Source organism: Psammomys obesus, unplaced genomic scaffold (assembly GCF_907164565.1).
Source record: "Psammomys obesus unplaced genomic scaffold, mPsaObe1.curated_primary_1811, whole genome shotgun sequence".
In the NCBI taxonomy this organism is placed as follows: domain Eukaryota; kingdom Metazoa; phylum Chordata; class Mammalia; order Rodentia; family Muridae; genus Psammomys; species Psammomys obesus.
The window spans coordinates 34421158-34437066 of record NW_026596051.1 but is presented as its reverse complement, the minus strand read 5'-3'; the positions used below and the strand labels follow the sequence as shown (position 1 = coordinate 34437066).

Below are 15909 nucleotides of genomic sequence, written 5' to 3'. Positions count from 1 at the left end.
TTTTTTTTTTTTTAATGTTTGCGTATGCTTTTGCTTACCGGTGCTAATAGTGATACCCACCAGTTGGTAATAGCCACAGTTTTAGGGAAACAATTTTGATAGAAATGTGGCAGTAGACTGGTTGTTTTAGTTACTCAGTGGGCAAGTATAGCTTTTTAACTACAGCCATTCAGTGGGTTGAATGGATGGCCTTTTGAAAAATTACAGTTAATGGAAAGGCTATTGACACCATACTTCTGGTTATTGGTAGAGCTATCAGCACTGGTTTTTTGAAATAAGTTGAGCTTTCTAGTAATTTGATGGCCTTCAGAATAGCTGTTTTGATGCCTTCTTTTAGATCTAGTTAAAATAATCAGGTACTCTGTAGCTTTGAAACCCTCTTGTCTTACAGATGTGGTTAGGTGATGTACCAAATCAAGGTAGTAAACAGTCCAAGATGCAGTTGGAGGCCATCCTGCCCTGCCCTATGCTCTGTGAACTGACCTAGCTAGGCCTTGTTCCTCTATCTGTGAATGCGTGACTCATCGATATGGGCGTTTGTGTTGGGCCCATACCAACCTTGTTTAGTCCCACAGTGTTTTGTTCGCCCCACGGAGGCCAAGAAAGCTGCAGATGAGGCCAAGATGAGATTTGCCCACATAGATGGAGATCATCTGACACTGCTGAATGTCTACCACGCTTTTAAACAAAGTAAGTAAAATTTGATTGAAGGCTCTCGTTTGTATAAATGTCATTTGCAATGTAAAAGATGTTTTTTTTTTTTTTTTAACTCACTTTCATTTATAATCTGTGACAACTTTACATTAGAAACTCTGAGGTTTGTTAGAAAAACTCCTGACTAGGAGTTAAAATAAAATTGCCCAATCTTTTCCAAAATTGTTTACGTTTATAATCAAGGGAAAGAGGAACAATTACAGAAAACTTGAAATACAGTAATAAAAATGAGACCTGTATAAATTTAGTATTAACAGAGAAAAATTGTGATGTGCTTAATTTCTATATATTGTATTTTTTTTAAACAATTTTGTATTGCTTATACAGTCATTAAGACAAAAGGGCCGAGAAAGAAATTAGGGAAACAACACCCTTCACAATAGCCACTAACCACATAAAGTACCTTGGGGTGACTCTAACCAAGCAAGTGAAAGACCTGTTTGAGAAAAACTTCAAGTCTCTGAAGAAAGAAATTGAAGAAGATCTCAGAAGATGGAAAGATCTCCCGTGCTCATGGATTGGTAGGATTAACATTGTGAAAATGGCCATCCTGCCAAAAGCAATCTACAGATTCAATGCAATTCCCATCAAAATACCAACTCAATTCTTTACAGACCTTGAAAAAAAGATTCTCGGCTTCATATGGAGAAACAAAAAACCCAGAATCTCCAAAACAATCCTGTACAACAACAGATCATCTGGAAGTATCTCCATCCCCGATCTCAAGTTGTACTACAAAGCAATAGTAATAAAAACTGCATGGTATTGGCATAAAAACAGAAAGGAGGATCAATGGAACTGCATAGAAGATCCAGAAATAAACCCACCCACCTATGAATACTCGATATTTGACAAAGAAGCCAAAACCATTCAATGGAAAAAAGACAGCATCTTCAACAAATGGTGCTGGTCCAACTGGATGTCCACATGCAGAAAAATGAAAATAGATCTATATTTATCACCCTGCACAAAACTAAAGTCCAAGTAGATCAAAGACCTCAACATAAAACCAGATACTCTAAATCTGTTAAAAGAAAAAGTGGGGAACAGCCTAGAACTCATTGGCACAGGAGACAACTTCCTGAACAGAACAGCAACTGCACAGGCTCTAAGAGCAACAATCAATAAATGGGACCTCATGAAACCGAACAGCTTCTGTAAAGCAAAGGACACTGTCATCAAAACAAAACGCCTTCCTACAGATTGGGAAAGAATCTTCACTAACCCTTTATCTGACAGAGGACTAATATCGAGTATATACAAAGAACTAAAGAAGCTGAAAAGCAGCAAACCAAGTAATCCACTTAAAAAATGGGGAACAGAGCTAAACAGAGAATTCTCTGTAGAGGAATATCGAATGGCAGAGAAACACTTAAAGAAATGCTCATCCTCATTAGCCATCAGGGAAATGCAAATCAAACCGACCCTGAGATATCACCTTACACCCATCAGAATGGCCAAAATGAAAAACTCAAGGGACAACACATGCTGGAGAGGTTGTGGAGAAAGGGGAACCCTCCTCCACTGCTGGTGGGAATGTAAACTAGTACAACCACTCTGGAAATCTATCTGGCGCTTTCTAAGACAATTAGGAATAGTGCTTCCTCAAGACCCAGCTATACCACTGCTAGGTATATACCCAAAGTTTGCTCAAGTACACAAGAGGGATATTTGCTCAACCATGTTTATAGCAGCTTTATTTGTAATAGCCAGAACCTGGAAACAACCCAGATGTCCATCAACGGAGGAATGGGTACAGAAATTGTGGCATTTTTACACAATGGAATACTACTCAGCAATCAAAAAGGAGGAAATCATGAAATTTGCAGGCAAATGGTGGGATCTAGAAAAGATCATCCTGAGTGAAATATCCCAGAAGGAGAAAGACAAACACGGTATATACTCACTTATGTAGACCTATAAGATATAATAAACATAATGAAATCTATACACCTAAAAAAGATAATCAAGAGAGCGGACATGGGGTAAGATGATCAATCCTTGTTTTGAAAGACAAATGGGATGCGCATTGAACATTGACAGGAGTCTACTGAGCGCATTGGAAAGACTCTAACTAGCAGTGTTTTCAAAGCAAAGACTCATGACCAAACCTTTGGCAGAGTACAGGGAATCATAAGAAAGAAGGGGAGTTAGTCTAATGAGGAAAGGATAGGAGCCCCACAAGGACCAAAGATATCTGGGCACAGGGTCTTTTCTGAGACTGACATGCAACCAAGGACCATGTATGAATGTAACCTAGAACCTCTGCTCAGATGTAGCCTGTGGTAGCTCAGTAACCAATTGGTTTCCCATAGTGAGGGGAACAAGGACTATTTCTAACAGGAACTCAATGACTGGCTCTTTGGCCTCCCTACCCCCCAAGGGAGGAGCAGTCCTGTTAGGCCACAGAGGAGAGCTATGCAGCCAGTCCTGAAGATACCTGATAAAACAGGATCAGATGAATGGGGAGGAGGTCCCCCCTATCAGTGGACTTGGCAAGGGGCATGGTGGAGATGAGGGAGGGAGGAAGGGACTGGGAGGGAATGAGGGATCGGGACATGGCTGGGGTACAGAGTTAATAAAATGTAACTGATAAGAAAAAAATAAAATGTAAAAAAAAAAACAACTGATGACCTATTTAGTTCTTTGCAAATGCATTAGTTGTCATTAAAAATGGAATCATTTTATCTCAAAAATAAAGTGATGTTTTTGAGCAGTCAAAAAAAAAACATTTTTACAAAGTAACAAGTTGAATGAGCAATAAGAGTTACTGTTCTTGGTCAAACTATGGGTAGTCTGTACACATGACATGAAAGGCAAAGGTCACCTCATTATTTCTCACCTGTAAAATTAGAAAACATTAATTGCCCACTTACTTATTTAATTTTTCTAATTTCAAATACTGTCATTAATACAGGTTTTTAAATATTCTCAATTTCATTTTAAAGCAAGTATAAAAATCAAATTTAATAGTAGTATATATATTTTTTTATTTTGACTTTTGGGTAGATGAGTTTGGTGAAAATATTAAATAGCAGTTATCCACAGATGTCTTACTCTTCCTGTTGAGGTAGGACCAGAAGCCAGAGGGGGGAGATGAATTAGAAAATAACACTAGCCAGGCGCAGTGGTGCATACCTGTAATCCCAGCACTCGGAGGCAGAGGTGAGATGTCAAGGCCAGCCTACTCTACATGGGCTGCAGTGTGAGCCAAGACAGCCAAGACTGCACAGAGAAATCATGTTTTGAAAAACCAGGGGTGGGGGAGAGGGAGAGGGAAGGAAGATAGATTAATTTTCTAGAGGCATGATTATTTTATACGAAATGCTTCTAGTAGGAAAGGGGTGGCAAGCGTTGGTTGGTTTTTAGGCCTGTTAAACTCTTCTTTATGTTACACCAGAGGCAGCAAATGTATTTGATAGAACAGACTCTTCAAAGTAGAGCAGTTAGCCTTTATTCACTAATTGTTGCCTTTTAAAATACAAACATTTGACACTTGAGAGAGGCTCAGGGCCCAGGAGCCCCTTCCTGCTCATCCTGTGGACCTAAGTTCAGTTCCCACACTGGCTAACTCCAACAGCTGTTAGCTCCAGGTCTAGGAGGACCTGAAGACTTAGGCTTCCACCAGTTACTGTACTCACATGGCCCCATATGTAACTAAGAAATAATAATGATAAACATTTTAAAAAAACAAAACGCAAACTTTAAAAATTTTTTCCAGATCACCATACCATTATTTGAATGTTTCATATCCTATTTATTGAATCTCAGATTTTTATATTAATATGGAAGAATTAAGAAGTCATGTTAATAAAATGATCTTAATATCAGTACAATATCTACAAACAAGTTTTAAGTTATTTTGTAACACCTTTGTATGTGGGGAGACCTCATTCTTATTTTCAGATGGCTTGCATTTCACCATGTAGAGTAGCTCTTGGCATTCTAAGGAACGAGTAGCATTAATGCAGATTTTTATCTATCCTATTTAGTTATTTCTTATCAATTTAGAAATATAGTAGAGCTGTATGATAGAAACTTGGTTATCTCAACTCACTAATATGTCATTTTGCTTGGTTTATCCAAAATGGTTTTGAACTTAGGTGATAATGATTTTCTGAGTAGGTAGGACAACGGGTTGTTTAACCATGCCCAGCTCTTGTTAGTCTTTAATGTCTGTTTTCTAAAAATTGAGAGACTTTAAAAAGCTGTACCCTTGGTCAGAGTGTGGAAATCAACAATACCTTAGTTTAGAAATTTTCATTGCCCAACTTTTGGTCATATTCTTAAGTTTGAAGAACTGGTTCATAGTCCTGCTTACTCTTAATTGTAAAATGGTAATGTATTTGTAAAATGATAAACCTATCTACTTATTTAAGTCAGTTTAAGACAAAGATACACATTATATATAGTGACTTAAATCCTAGCACCAAAGGATAAAGCAGTATATGTGTTATAGTAGCTGACGAAGATCAACGTTCTGTTTTCTAGTGCTTTTTTTGTACACTTTACCCTTTTTCCAATCCTCTCAATTTTATTTCTCAAGACCAAAAGATCTGTGAAGGAGATGATGCAGTTTTCTTGCCTGACTGTCATTAAAAGCAGGTTACTCCAAAAGGATTCTTTTCTTCAATATATTCAGTGCCTTTTGAGCTCTGAGCTAAATAATACTGGGTTTCGAGGATTTTTAAGAATTCATTAGTAGAAAATTATTTCTTGATAATACGTGTAGTAAAATTGTTAATGCTTGACATGCTTGTTCATTGGCCTTGGAGAAATTGCCGAGGCAGATGTTGCCACAATCATAATTTAGCTTCTCCATCTAAAGGAGTAGTTCAGGTGCAGTTAGAGAGCAGCATGCTGGTTGTTGGAACTTCACTACATTACTTAATGCTGTATTTGATTTTCTTCAGCTAAGGCTCTGGTTTCTTTGAAAATGAGCAAAATCTGGCATTTTACCAAGTTCTCTGAATCTACCAGTGTCTAATAAATCCTTTGTTGGAAACAGCCAGGTGGCTGTTAATAGGTAAATAACTCAATTTGCTAAGAACCATTGATTTAAAAAAAGTCATTGTTTTACTATCTATTAGCCAGAAACCTTAGTACTTTTTTTTATTCATTTGAATCAGGTTTATTGTTTTTTAAAGAAAAGTTGGTGGTACGACAGTTTATTTAGAGAAGTTTTATATAAACATTTTCTCTGATACTTCTTACTAAGGAATGGATGTGTGGGTGTGTCTGTCTTTGTTTCTGTCTATCTGAGGGTAAATTCAAGTGTTGGAGGAGAGCAGAGGTGTCAGATCCCCCTGAAGCTGGAGCTACTAGTCTCTCAATGTGAGCCACCCAGCATGGGTGCTAGGAACCACCTCTGGTCCTCTGCAAAAGCAGTACACATTCTTAGCCATCTCTCCAGCCCTGTAGCTTTTTCTTTTCTATTTTTTTTTTTTTTGAAAAAAAAAGTTGCCTTTCAAATTTTTCTGTTGTGTGGATGATTCAAGGTTCTTTTTTCCTTCCCTTCAACTTTTTAGATCATGAATCTGTTCAGTGGTGTTATGACAACTTCATTAACTACCGGTCCCTGATGTCTGCAGACAATGTACGCCAGCAGCTATCAAGAATTATGGACAGATTTAATTTGCCCCGTCGGAGTACTGATTTTACAAGCAGGGACTATTATATTAATATAAGAAAAGCATTGGTTACTGGGTATTTTATGCAGGTAAGTAGTTAGGTCAGGTATCCATAATTAAATGTTCATATAGTATTTGCTTTTTATTGAACTTAATTGGTTTGGTTTGAGTTGGAGAGTATGTGTGAACATCAGCTGTGCATGCTCAGTGTTACATGGGTGCTAGGAATCGATGCCTGGCTCTGCTGGAACAGCTAGTTCTCTTAACCACGAAGCATCTCTCCAGCAACCACGAAGCACCTCTCCAGCCCCCGTGTCCATGTTTTTCTTTTCTCTTTTTCTTTTCTTTCTTTTTTTGTTTTGTTTTGTTTTTCGAGACAGGGTTTTTTCTGTGTAGCCTTCGCTGTCCTGGACTTGATTTATAGACCAGCCTGACCTTGAACTCAGAAATCTGCCAGGTCCTGCCTCCTAGAGTGCTGGGATTAAAGGCATGCACCACTGGGCTTGGCATGTGTCGCCACATTTAAATAACTACATCTGTGTGTGTCTGTGTGTGTGTGAGATTTTACATAGAGCTCATTGGTATTCATGACCAACTTGCAGCACTCCAAGTGTCCTTTGATGTAAGCCATTCTGAGTTTTTCCTAATTACAAGTTATTTAATTTAAATGTACTATATTAGAGGCTATTGGAAGACTTAAAAAAAAAAAAAACCAGGTAAATACCTTTGTTTTACAACATATTTCTGTAATAACCATTGAATAAAAAGAAAGAACAAGGGCTGGAGAGATTGCTCAGTGGTTAAGAGCCCTAGCACTGGCTATCTTCTGGACAGCATAGGTTCAATTCTTAGCACCCGTGTAACAGCTAAAAACAGTTTGTAAATCAAATTCTAAGAGGATCCAACATCCTCTCTGTCCTCAGGCAGCTACACATGTGGTGCACAGATAGTTATGTAGGCAAAACACATGTGTGTGCATTAAAAACTCAAAAATAGTTTTTAAGCCTGATTTCTACTCTTTTTCATGTAAAAATTGTCATACTCTTACAAGTATTTCACTGCAAGCACTATTTTATATATTGTTTTGGTTTCAGGTGGCACATTTAGAGCGAACAGGGCATTATTTAACTGTGAAAGATAACCAGGTGGTCCAGTTGCATCCCTCTACTGTGCTTGATCACAAGCCTGAATGGGTGCTCTATAATGAGTTTGTGCTGACAACTAAGAATTATATCCGGACATGTACAGATATCAAGCCAGAATGGTAAGCACACTTTGTTTTCAATTTTGATTTTAGTATTTTGCTGTGGATAGACTTTGACTGGTCTTAGTAGACATATTCTTCTCTGCTCTCAGCTAGGCGTGTATATTCCTGTATATAGATGTAGGATTAACATAGTATGAATTTTTTAAGTCAGTTTTTTAGTGAGAAGACAGTGGGGATGTTGATGTGGGCAGGGACTTAACATTAGGCGTTTCGTTGGGGTCATTTCATAGTCAGTGAAAGCAGTGTCTTTTTAACATTTCACCTGTTTTATTTTAAACATTTTTTTTCCTTAATAATTTTTTTTTTTTTTTAATGAGATAAAAATTTTATCATGAACCAGGCACGGTGGCACATGCCTGTAATTCCCGCACTCAGGGAGGCAGAGTTTGAGGTCAGCCTGGTCTACTAAGCAAGTCAAGAACAGCCAAGGGTACACAGAGAAACTCTGTCTTGAAAAGCCAAAAAAAAAAAAAAAAAATCACATTGCATCTTGGCTAGCATATTAGCTTCTAGAAATTGTAATGAAGACTGGCTGTTCAATTTTTAGCACAGTGCTACTCTTGCAGTTCCCCTCCACCCACCCACCCCTGCCACCCCTGTTGTAAGTTATGGGACTGTCAGCCAAGAGTGAACTGGAAAGCATTTACGTTAAGTGACATCACTTAAGTGTTTTGCCGATTCCATCCATGACTGATTTATGACTTTTGACACTTCAGTTGTGTAGAACATTACCATTTTATCTAATGCTTTGCTGAGGGGTGGATGTGTAGTTAGCCTTTATCAATGATACAGTTTTATATTTGTAGTTCCTAAAACACTGAAAATGAGATGAAATCATTTGACTAGGAAAACCATAACCTTTAAAATACAGGTGAAAGTTGTAGGGTCAGATGAAACACTTGAGTAGCTTTGTGTTATTTTCATTTTAATGCAAATTCTTAAAATTAATTCTGATACTTTTTCAAAGTTGATGAATTCAACAGAAGATTTGTACTTTTCCTGAGCTGACAATTCTAAACTGATGTTTGTAAAGATGGGGTTTATATTTTATATCATTGATTTGTTTTTGAATATTTGCCTTCATTTGGCAGTAATGTGATTATTAGCAACTCTAGTACTTCTTAAATCTTGGTTTCATAACTTTCCTCCCTTCTGGACAGGTTGGTGAAAATTGCCCCTCAATATTATGACATGAGCAATTTCCCACAGTGTGAAGCAAAGAGACAGTTGGACCGCATTATTGCCAAACTTCAATCCAAGGAATATTCACAGTACTGAATTCAATGCTTAGAACTGAAGTTATTCAGAGGACAGCTTTAAAGATGAATGAAGTCAAGTTCAAGTTGTGCTCTTCATGTTGGTTCAATAATGGCCTTTATTTGAAAGCTTTTTAATTTTTCTTTACAGTAAATATTCCATTCTGATTTCATAAATTAAACATTTATGCCTCCCTTTTGTGTTGACACTGTAGCTCATACTGGAAAAGTCGATCAATGTTTTGCAGTTTATTGAAAGTAGTTCTATATATAACAATGTTTTAAGCATTTCTTTAGAAATGGTTGAAAATGCTTCTAAAATGTGATTATCGACCATGGTATGCATGATCGTTGTAATTGTTGACATTCCTTTTAGAAGTTGTGAAATGTTACAACTTGTGCTTATGTAGACACAATCTTCTGTCTCCGTACAGAGGCACTGACTTCAATAAAGTCTATTTATACTAATCTTGGCCCAAGTCCTTCCGTATCTTTTATTGTAGTCTATATAACGGCTGCTTTTCCTAAGTGTTGGGATTTTTCTTTTCTCATTGTAATTATACTGTTATTACTTATTTAGCATTTTTTCGAAAGGAGTGCTCCTTAGGTACAGTAGCCATTAAAACGAGGGCTTAAAGAGCATAATGTAGCACTTTGTTAGGTTAATCAGTATGTGATCTAATGGGATAAAGTGTGTAATATTTTTTGAAATTGGATCCCTAGAGACAGAATAATGGAAGAATGGCTTTCTCCTCATTCTTCTTAAAGTTCATTTCATTCAGCTGGTAGTTTATTACCTTGTTAAATGCATTTTTGTCGATCTTATTGTACTCAGCTGAGCAGTTTAAGCACTCCAGCCCATAGCACATGTATATGTGTATTGGGTGCATAGGAGGGGAGGGTATTATGGAACACCACTAGTTTTACTAAATATTGAATGTTGGAAGCTTTTATAGTGTAATTTGTATAGTGTGTTAAAATGAGAAGTTGACCTTCCTATTAGCAGGAAGTAGACAAACTAAATTCTTTTGGCTTTTGGAACCAAAGTGAGGTTCTTGATGTAGCTAGTTTGTAAAGGGAGTGTAATAAAAATTTTTCACATAGAAACTAAATGCTGTTATTACATTGGATGCCCCTTTCTCTTGCTTTGATATTTTGCTTTGTTTTAAGACCAGGGTCTCAGTATGAAGTCCTGGCTGACCTGCAAATTTACTGTGTAGACTAGATTGGCCAAAGAAATCAGCGATTCTCCTGCCTCTGCCTCCTCAGCTTTTTACATATAAAAGGGAAATGTATAGTTGTGTTCTTTTGAAGTGTCAGTTTCAAGGGATCTGAATACTTTTTAGAGTGCCTCTTATTACAGTGGTTCTGGATATTTAGAAATCACATCAGAGAGATGAGAAAACACTGGCTCATTGGCCTCAGGAGTAAGAGAAAGTAACAGTTACTTACAGATATTTCTGTCTTGTTTATGTCTTAAGAGAAAATTAGAACCAGATTGTTAGAGACTTTTAATCCAGCATTTCTAGCAGAACCTACTAGGGAGCAATGAAAAGTACTCAAGTGTACCTAACAACCGAGAATTCTAGGACTGGCTCATATACTTCATAGAGAAAGTGATAAGAATTTCTTTCTGATTCTGACATGATTTCATTGTTCATCAATTTTTGTTTACTCCTATCATGGTTTTCCTATTGTATGGAGACTGATCTCAGATAGTTGGGTTTGTTTGCAAGTGTCTGCCTGATGAGGCATCTCACCAGTGTAAAATCAAATTTATCCCATGAAATTTAAATGTAAAGTTGACAAGCTCAGTAGATACTTGTTTACACATTGATTGTTCAAGCTCTTAGAAAGGGCGTCAGTCTTCTCAGTTTTTTGTTTTTTTTTTTAAACTAGTACCCTACAGAACTTGGGTTTTAAGATTGAGTAAAATACTTCACAGGCAGCCATTACATGATGGTTAAATGGTTAGACAAGCATCATTGCAGGTTATGGAAACATTAGTTTCAACTTACTGTGACTTGTCTCAGGACATGTGAACTCAGAAGAGCAAAAAGTGTTCTTGCTAGTCTCATTGTTAGTGGATGAGCTTAAACCATAGTGTTTTGCAAATGTCCTGCACTTTGTTCTTAAATTTCTGTTTTTTTGTTGTTGTTTCTCTTTTTAAGATTGTTGTAGATGCATTAATAATTAACAGATTGTGGGCATTGAGGGTGGAGTATTGTAATTGAATCTAGTACATACTCTACTGCGGAGAGAAAGAGAATGTGAGTGAGTGAGTGAGTGAGTGAGTGAGTGAGTGAGTGAATGAATGGATGAATGGATGAAATGGCCCAAAGTCAGTGTCAGGTATCTTCCTCTGTTACTGTCTACCTTAACGTTTTGAGGCATGAATTCTCAAAAGAATTTGGAGCCCAGTGATAGACCAGATTGTCTGGGCAATGAACTGTGGATATCCATTTGTTATTCCATCTTCTTCATCTACGCTATGTGACTAGGGTTACAGACGAGTGCCACAATCCCTTGTTTTTATGTGGGTTTTGGGAATCTAAACTTAGGTTGGCAGGTGCTTTAGGGACTAATGTTATTCCTATTATAAGTGCTCTAAACCACGGTTGAATTATTAAGCCCCAGCTCCAGAGTTCATTGTGTTAGACTGTACTGTCCAGGACAGTCTCAACATAAGGTCTAGTTGAGTTTTTAAAAATTGATACAAAGAACAATAATGTGATGTCAGGTACCAGACATCTTAGACAAGCCTTAAAGTCACAGGTGTAGCTAGTAAGTCAAAGTGTGAACATCGGGCTTAGCCACCTGTTTACAGGGTCTCCCTTGTGGAATTTTTCATAGGTGATTGGTATTCTGGCTCACGTGGTGCTGTGGGGTTTTTGTTTTTTAAGGCAGGGTTTCTCTGTAGCTGTCCTGTAGTCCAGACTAGCCTCAAACTCACAGCTGTCATCAAACTATCGAGATCCACCTGCCTCTGCCTTCCAAGTGCTGGGATTAAAGGCACGTGCCACCATGCCTGCCTTCCTCCCACCCTTTTTAAATTTAGAGTTTAATAATACATTGATTGTGCTCAGATCTGTGCAGCTTCTTTTCATTATGCCCGGTGGCCCTGCAATATTTGATTGAGGGCATTCATGTCAGTATTGGTGATACTGGCTCATGGATTTGCTGCCTGCAGAAATAATTGGACATTTTAAAGAAGAAATTTTGATTTACCCAAATCTGAATAAAGGAGCAGAGTGAATTAAAATGTGACTGCTTTAGGGAATGACTGAAATGATAAGTGAATCGGAGTTTAGTGCTTAATATTAGCTGAATGTCATTTTATATTGTAGAACTGTTGCCAGACGAGAAGCTGGAAAATATCTTAAGTGTTTGGATATCACTGCTTAGTGTCTTCACAAAAAAGCTGATATTTCATCTAGGGGACAATTGACCAGTGTTAACCACATTTTCAAATTAGGGAAATGTTTATTTTTGTGCACTCAGTTACTTTATGACAACGATTAGATTTTTTTTTAGCCTCTGATTTTTTATAGTGAGAATGCAGTTACTTTTAGTGTACTTTTTAAATATATAATCAATACAAAAACAAACTGAAGACTACTTGGACAAAATAAGGTTCTTAAAGCTTTATATTTGGGTGTTTTGTATAACTTAGTTCCTAAGTTTAATTATCCTGGTGAAACTTTGGATTTGAAATCCATTTATATTTTTAATTCACTTAATCAGGAGCTGACTTTGAAGGAACTCACTAAACTTCAAATGGGCGCATCTGTGCCTCTCAAGGCCTCTGTAGATGAATTTTAATGCAGTAAGAGTTTTCACAAAAAGCTGACTGTTTTAACATCTCCAGTGGATCAGATCTGCTTGTTAACTTGGTAAAAGTTTGTTGATAGAGACTAGGGCAGTCTTTGAAATCTAACGCCCACCCCCCACAGTTTTCTTCTTATCACAGAGACGTGTGATGGCAGGTAAGACATGTTTTGGTGGAGAACTGGTTATGCTTGCTTAGTGAGTGGGTTTTGTCCAGCAGACAAGGTTGCAGGCAGTAGAGAACATAGCGTGGTGGGAGGGAAGAAAGTAATCAGTAGTGATGATTGTTGCAGGGACTGAGCATTTCAGATCAAAACTTGAGTGGCACACATAGCCCCAAGGCAGATAACCCTTTTTTCTGATTATGGAAGAAGTGGAACTATAGGCCTGGTGATGATGACCAGTGCTCAAACATGCCAACTCTGCACAATTTGGTGCTCTAGATCTGAGTTATAGAGTACTAGTCCCTGATCAGCTTCTTGCGGCTCAGATTGTAGTGCTAATTGTAGTTTTGAAAGATGCCCAAGCTCTGCTCTAACCCCCAAGGAACCAGGTGGATCTAGTGTTGTTAGGGCAGTTTTGTAGACTTGGCTCTGTAACCTCAGCTGGTCTAACTTGGCAGTTTCTGCTGCAAGGATTACAGGTCTACCACTGTGCCCTTTTCCCCAGTCTAGTTTTCCACTCTGTTATGTTATCACAAGAGGTAAGCATGGAAGAGCAGATCCAGCTGCAAAAGTTGGATGAAATAGGGTTTTTTGTTTTGAGTTTTCTAATTTGTTATGTGTTTGGGCATGTGCACTATGTGTGGGCCTCGTTCTTTCAGAGTTAGGGGTGGTGGAGATTGGTTTCCAGGTCCTTTGGAAGAAAAGCCAGTGATGTAGCTGATGAGCATCTCTCCAGTACCTGCCTTCCTTACTCTAGTAGGTTTCAGTCCAGCCACTCTTGGTGGCAGTGGAGCCGTGCTGTGTGCATCTGAGCATGCTTACTCCCAAGGTTTGTTGGCTAGAAACCTTGCATGATGAAGTCTATCTTTTGCCTGTTCAAACCAAAGTGCCTTTCATTGAGACGGGGAGCCATCCTAGTGACTGATGCAAGAGCTTTACCCTCTGAGCCATCAGGGGACCCTCACTGTGGCGTTTTCATACATTTGTCATTTGTTCTAATTTATTGCTCTGCCTCCCATGCCCTCTGCCCTTCCTCACTCCCAGTGATCAGTGAAAATGTAACTGCTATGACTTGTTCTTATGGCTGACTCTTTGTTCCTTTTTGGTAATAGACCTTTGCCTCATATACCCACTCCTTTTTACCCACTAAGCTAGAAATTGCTCAACACTGAGGTAGAATAAGGCTGGTAATCTGAAACAATGAGGAGAGCTTAGCATCCTGAACAGACTGATCTGGGTTTGAACCCAGGCCTTGTGCTTGTTTCTGTGCTCTTCTGGCAGTTAGCTTTTTTGTTTGTTTGTTTCTGTGGCCAGTTTTTTTATCTACTAAGCCATTGTGAGTTTCAGCCTCATGCTCATATTGAGTTTTTTCTTAAAACTGGTAGAGTGCTGAAAGCTTTTCATAGCCATTGGATTTCCTATAGAATCTCAGGTCTGTTAGATTTCTCTCTGTGGTTGTTTTAAATTATGCTGTTTATTAGAAAAATTTCAATTAAAAGTAAAATGTCATTTCATCACCCTATGCCTTTCACATTCAGGTAATTATTTGGTTTCTGACTGCGGCATTGCCATCCTGATTTTTTACAGTTGATACACTAAAGCATTTGTGAACAGTCCTTAGCACTGAGGAAAGCCTGGACATAGTGGTGAGGGTAAACGAAATAGGGTGACAGGCTATGAAATGGTGGTGTCATAACTTATCAGTGGGTAGTAAATAGGGTAGTTGCCTTCTGACACTATTTGAGTGAAGGCAGTGTAATTGCATGGGTTCTGTTCAGATAAGCTCTTGAATCCACAGTCAGATGTGTGAATGCTCTAGTTAAGAGTATTTTTATTATTTAAGATTCGATTTCTTAAATGATTTTTTTTCTGTAAGTTCCACTGTACATCAAAAGTTATTTGCAAACTGTCTCACTGTATCCATTCCTGGGAAATAAACTTAGAATCATAGTGAAATCCAGTAACTGAAAAGTTGGAGACATGAAAATACAGTTGGCAGTTTATCCTGGTATGATTCAGGCAATTCCTGATATGAATTTGTAGGTTTTTAGCTTGTTACTTCTTGAGACTTGCCCCAGTGACTGAAGGTTCAGCTTCTAAGCATACCACATTCACACTTCCAGCCTCATTGCTTTTTGTGACATATACAGTAAACACTCAAACCATTAAGCATTTTCCAAGATGCTCAGAGGAAGGCCGCAGCCATTTGAGCTAATTCTTGCTTGCTTTGTCAACTTAGATTTTCTAGTAGGTTAAAAATCCATTTTGGTTTCACTGGTACTTAGTTTTACCAAACTCTGAGTCAACTGTTCTGCTGTTTGAAAGAGAAGGGTTTTTTATAACCTCTGCAGGGATGTGCCACAAGGCTCTGGCTCTGACTTTGAAAATGATACTATGTTTTTCTTTTGTGGAGTGGGAGAGCCGCATGGATGGGGAACTCCTTTGCAGATGGAGTAACTGTCCTAGAATCAGAAAGGGCAGTGTCCTGAATAGAAGGAGCTCAAGAGTCATTGACTTCAATCCCTCTTTTTTATCTTAAACAAGTCCTAGAGATAAAAATTGTGTTCAAGGTCTTTCAGCTTATTATTTATCTTCATAGTACATTCCTGGAGCCTTTTTAGTTTTAAATCCTGCTTCCTCTCCTCATTTTACCTAAAAAAAAAAAAAAATTTTTTTTTTTTTATATTTTTTTTTTTTAAATGTATGTTTCGTTTGCATGTGCCTGCAGAGGCCAAAAGAGGTCACTGGATCCCCTGGAGCTGGAGGTACAGGTGGTTGTGAGCATCGTGTGGGAGATGGGAATTGAATTCAGGTCCTTTACACGACCCACAGATGCTCATGACTGCTGAGCTAGCTCTCTAGCCGGTAGTTTTTTGAGCTGGGGGTGATGGTGCAAGTCTTTAATCCCAGCAGAGGCAAGAATATCTGAGTTAAAGGCCAGCCTCATCTTCAGAGAGTTGTTTTTAAACTGTATACATGTCATGAAGGCAAAATAGTTTCAAACCTTTTTTTTTTTTTTTTTGAGTTAAAATATTTTCACTCCATTTTAA

The 15909-nt window shown here is 38.0% G+C and overlaps 1 protein-coding gene across 2 annotated transcripts in view; it reads left to right on the top strand.

Annotated features, from left to right (window-relative positions):
• Nucleotides 1-9335, top strand: part of Dhx15 (DEAH-box helicase 15) — a 40388-nt gene extending 31053 nt beyond the window's left edge. Inside the window, exons 11-14 of one of the 2 annotated variants that reach the window (XM_055623941.1) lie at nt 568-690; nt 6306-6433; nt 7439-7608; nt 8772-9335. In XM_055623941.1, coding sequence (XP_055479916.1) covers nt 568-690; nt 6306-6433; nt 7439-7608; nt 8772-8889 — 539 coding nt within the window. In that variant the 3' untranslated portion in view covers nt 8890-9335. Of the gene's footprint in view, nt 1-567; nt 691-6242; nt 6434-7438; nt 7609-8771 lie in introns of both variants that reach the window. The other variant, XM_055623940.1, reaches the window with a different exon arrangement.
• Nucleotides 9336-15909: the final 6574 nt, after the last annotated feature.